Source organism: Microtus ochrogaster, chromosome 4 (genome assembly GCF_000317375.1).
Source record: "Microtus ochrogaster isolate Prairie Vole_2 chromosome 4, MicOch1.0, whole genome shotgun sequence".
Lineage (NCBI taxonomy): Eukaryota > Metazoa > Chordata > Mammalia > Rodentia > Cricetidae > Microtus > Microtus ochrogaster.
Window position 1 is genome coordinate 16,694,337 of NC_022011.1, and position 3,304 is coordinate 16,697,640.

At 48.5% G+C, this 3,304-nt stretch overlaps 1 protein-coding gene across 1 annotated transcript in view; it reads left to right on the forward strand.

Annotated features, from left to right (window-relative positions):
- The first annotated feature begins 1,021 nt into the window (after window positions 1-1,021).
- The window catches only part of Glg1 (golgi glycoprotein 1), a 92,123-nt gene continuing 89,840 nt past the window's right edge, over window positions 1,022-3,304 (forward strand). Inside the window, exon 1 of the mRNA XM_005345660.3 lies at window positions 1,022-1,459. Coding sequence (XP_005345717.1) covers window positions 1,031-1,459 — 429 coding nt within the window. The 5' untranslated portion in view covers window positions 1,022-1,030. The remainder of the gene's footprint in view (window positions 1,460-3,304) is intronic.

Consider the following 3,304-nt stretch of genomic DNA (forward strand, 5'->3'; position numbering starts at 1 on the left):
GCTGTGTGTCTAAATTCTGGTTCTTCACTAAGATTTTCAGGCAAAGGCCCTCAAAGTTTAATACCTATAGCTTTTGGAACTTCGTGTTACAGGCCAGATATTTTTCTTACTCTTTTTTTTTGAAACAGTCTCATACTGGCCTCAAACTCCTGCCTTCACCTCCTGAAGTGTTAGATCACAGGCATATGCTCCACACGGGTTTATGAGGTGCTGAGAATCAAACCCACGACTTTGTTCTCCCTCTCCTCTCCTCTCCTCCCTTCCCCTCCCCCTCCCTCCTCTCTCTCCTCTCGGTTTTTCGAGACAGGGTTTCTCTGTAGCCTCAAACTCAAAGAATCCGCCTGTCTCTCCCTCCCAAATTCTGGGATTAAAAGGAGTGTGCCACCACTACCCGGCAAACCCACGGTTTTGTGCATGCTACACAAACTACCAATTGACTTACATCACCAGCCTCTCCTTGTTTTTATTCCTAATGTTCACAGTTTTAGTTCACATTTGAGCGATCACCCGGAAAGCCCAAGAGCAAGTATTATGATTTATGTGCGCTTAACCTTTATTCAATTGCCGTCTGATTCTCTAGTTAAGAAATGCAGTTAAGGGCGGTCAGGCGCAAAATGAGGCTCTCAGATATCGGGATACATCTGGTTTTGAAGTTCATGTCTATACACACAAAGTTTTCTATCCCTCTTCCTTCCAAGTCTCTGAACGGGCAAAATATTCCACCAGCCATCTTGGTTGTGGCAGCCTGAATTCATTTCTTTTCTTTTCCACGACGACGATTAAGAAATGAGACCACAGTGCTCCTACCCAGGTTTCCTAAGCAGCTCCAGCAGCTCCTCCGGGAAGGAAAACCACTTTCCCGCCACACGGGTCCAGGGCGTGGGCCCTTCGCGGGGCACCCTTCGCCCTCACCGTGCGGTGGGCTCTACCGCCCGCTGGGGAGGAGCCACGCCAACTCACGCCCGCTGCCCCGCCCCCTCATTTAAATACACGTCGCCGGCGGGTGCGTCGAGCTCGCCGCGAACCCAAGATGGCGGTGTGTGGACGTGTACGGAGGATGTTTCGCTTGTCGGCGGCGTTGCCGCTGCTGCTGCTAGCTGCAGCCGGGGCCCAGAACGGCCACGGCCAGGGCCAGGGTCTGGGGGCCAATTTTGCATCTTTGCTAGGGCAAGCTGGAGGCGGCAGCCCGGCGGGGCAGCAGCAGCCTCAGCTGTCTCAATTATCGCAGCAGCAGCAGCAGCAGCAGCCCCAGCCGCTTCAGCAGCAGCAGCAGCAGCAGCCACCGTTCCCGGCGGGCGGGCCCCCGGCCCGGCGGGGCGGAGCGGGGCCCGGTGGGACTGGCGGAGGCTGGAAGCTGGCGGAGGAAGAGTCCTGCAGGGAAGACGTGACCCGTGTGTGCCCCAAACACACCTGGAGCAACAACCTGGCGGTGCTTGAGTGCCTGCAGGACGTGCGGGAGGTGAGAAGGTGGGACGGGCCTGGGAGGAGGGCCGAGCCTGGTGTGGGCCGGAGGGTGTCGCCGGCCTGGAAGCCGCGGACGCCGGGCTGCAGCTTGCCTCGCTCTTTTTCTTTCGGGGCTGTGCTCGCGCTTCTGCCTCGGCTGCCCCTCACTCCCGGGTGCCTTCGGTCGGGCAAGTGGATCCTACCGCCGTTCCTTCCTTCCCCGAGCCCTTATTTCGCTTCCTGTCGGCGGTGCTCTGCGATCGAGACCTGGGCTCACGGCCTCGGCAGGCGAAGGCCTAGGAGCGTGTTTCTTTCTGTTTGCGCTCCTGTCTTTTGTGTGATGCTCTATGCAGAGTGGCTTCTTGCCGAAAAGCAGGGTAGGATTTTCCTATCACTTTCGACCTCGGCAGTTTGTAGCAGTACATTTCAGCGTGAAAGATGGTCGGCATAGTTAAACTGTTAAAAGATAGATCTGCTGTTTATTTAGCAGTAGATACTTGATTAGGTGACCTGGGTTCTCTTCTAGTGTGTATGTAGTCAAGCGCTGAATTTACTGTTTTTAACCACATTTCTTTGTAATTGGTAAATCCTTATTTACCTGGTGCTGAAACTATAAATTTTTTTTGTCCTCACTTCCTGTGGTCAGTTTGTAAAGAACCTCATTTTTAGGCTACTCCTTCATGTCGCTTGGAACCTTAAAGCCTGAGAAAGTTGCATTATTTGAAGCTGTAATAAATATGCAGAGTTTCTGATTGTGTTGTGGGGCCTTTATGAAGTCTAAGTATAGTTGTTTTTGAGACATCTGCTCTGTTGCCCAGGCTGGCTGCCTACTGGAGGCATCTTCCCCTGACTGAACATCTTCACCTGGTTTGAACAATTTTTAACTACCCATTAATGAGTTCCAGATCTGATATTGCTTGGTGTGTTTCAGTAAAAGACATTGATAACTTCTTTTCCATGGAGCTGCAGACATGAGTGCATATTGGTAGAAATACTTTCTTCCAATGTTTAGATAAATAGAACTAGTCCCAAAGGTTGACAGGTGTGAATCATTTCGTTTGGGATTGTTCAAGCCCATTTCATTTGGGATTTTAGATAAATAGAATTAGTCCCAAAGGTTGACAGGTGTGAATTATTTCGTTTGGGATTGTTCAAGCCCATGACGCCACCAGTGGTTTGTAGACATTTGCTAGTCTTGCTTTATTTAGTATTATCTACCTGCTGGATGGTGTACCCAATTGTTTAATCCTGGCACTTGAGAGACAGAGGCTTGCAGATCTTTTTCTGAGTTTGAGGCTAGTGTGGTACAAGTGGAGGGTTCCAAGTCAGCAGGGCAACTTTAAGACTGTTTACAAAAAAAGAAAGGTAAGTCAGAAGAGGAAAAGACATACAAATTAAGAGCCAAAGAGTTACCAGACCACCAAAAATGTGGAGTCATACATGGTTCTTATATGTAGCTTGAAGACTAGAAGCAAAAAGAAATAATCTGTCTATCTATCTAAAATCTATCTATCTAAAATCTATCTATCTAAAATCTATCTATCTAAAATCTATCTATCTATCTATCTATCTATCTATCTATCTATCTATCTATCTAGTTTTTCAAGACAGGGTTTCTCTGTAGCTTTGGCTATTGAGGATCATCTCGCTCTGTAGACCAAGCTGGCCTCGAACTCTGCCTGCCTCTGCCTCTGGAGAGCTGGAATTAAAGACATTTGCTCAGCTATAGCCAAAATCTCAACTCTGTTAAACTTTTTGGAATTTTCGATTTGATTTTTGAGGATACTTAATAGATGTTGTTCCTTTAAGCTAAGATCCTAATATTGGTCACATTGTTACTGGATTGTTGTAGAAATGGGTT